Genomic DNA, 368 nt, shown 5'->3' with positions numbered 1-368 from the left:
TGCTGCGGACCCCGCCGCAGCCCACCGCGCTGGCCTCAGGCGGGCCGCGGAGGGGGCGTGGCGAGGGCGGACAGGAGGGGCGTGGCGTGGAGGCCACGGTGGGCGGGGCTCTCCCCCAGCGCCCGCGCGGAGCCGCTGCCTCCGCCTCCGCCTCCGCCCGCCGCGCGGACAGAGGGAGCGGAGTCGCCTCCGCCTGCCCGCCCGCCCGCGTGCCGGGGCTGCGGTGGGCCAGGATGTCGGGCTTCCTGGAGGAGCTCCTCGGCGAGAAGCTGGTGACGGGCGGCGGCGAAGAGGTGGACGTGCACTCGCTGGGCGCCCGCGGCATCTCGCTGCTCGGGCTCTACTTCGGCTGCAGCCTGAGCGCCCCC

General features: G+C 78.8%; 1 protein-coding gene across 1 annotated transcript in view; it reads left to right on the top strand.

The window, feature by feature from the left end:
- The first annotated feature begins 233 nt into the window (after positions 1 to 233).
- NXN (nucleoredoxin) overlaps positions 234 to 368 on the top strand; it is a 158,513-nt gene continuing 158,378 nt past the window's right edge. Inside the window, 1 exon segment of the mRNA XM_023519252.1 lies at positions 234 to 368. This exon segment is cut by the window's right edge and continues 3 nt beyond it. Coding sequence (XP_023375020.1) covers positions 234 to 368 — 135 coding nt within the window.

The sequence above is a fragment of the Otolemur garnettii genome, unplaced genomic scaffold, assembly GCF_000181295.1.
Source record: "Otolemur garnettii isolate 467f Iridium unplaced genomic scaffold, OtoGar3 scaffold00166, whole genome shotgun sequence".
NCBI lineage: Eukaryota > Metazoa > Chordata > Mammalia > Primates > Galagidae > Otolemur > Otolemur garnettii.
The sequence above is the reverse complement of the archived record's forward strand: the minus strand, read 5'-3'. Positions and strand labels throughout refer to the sequence as shown.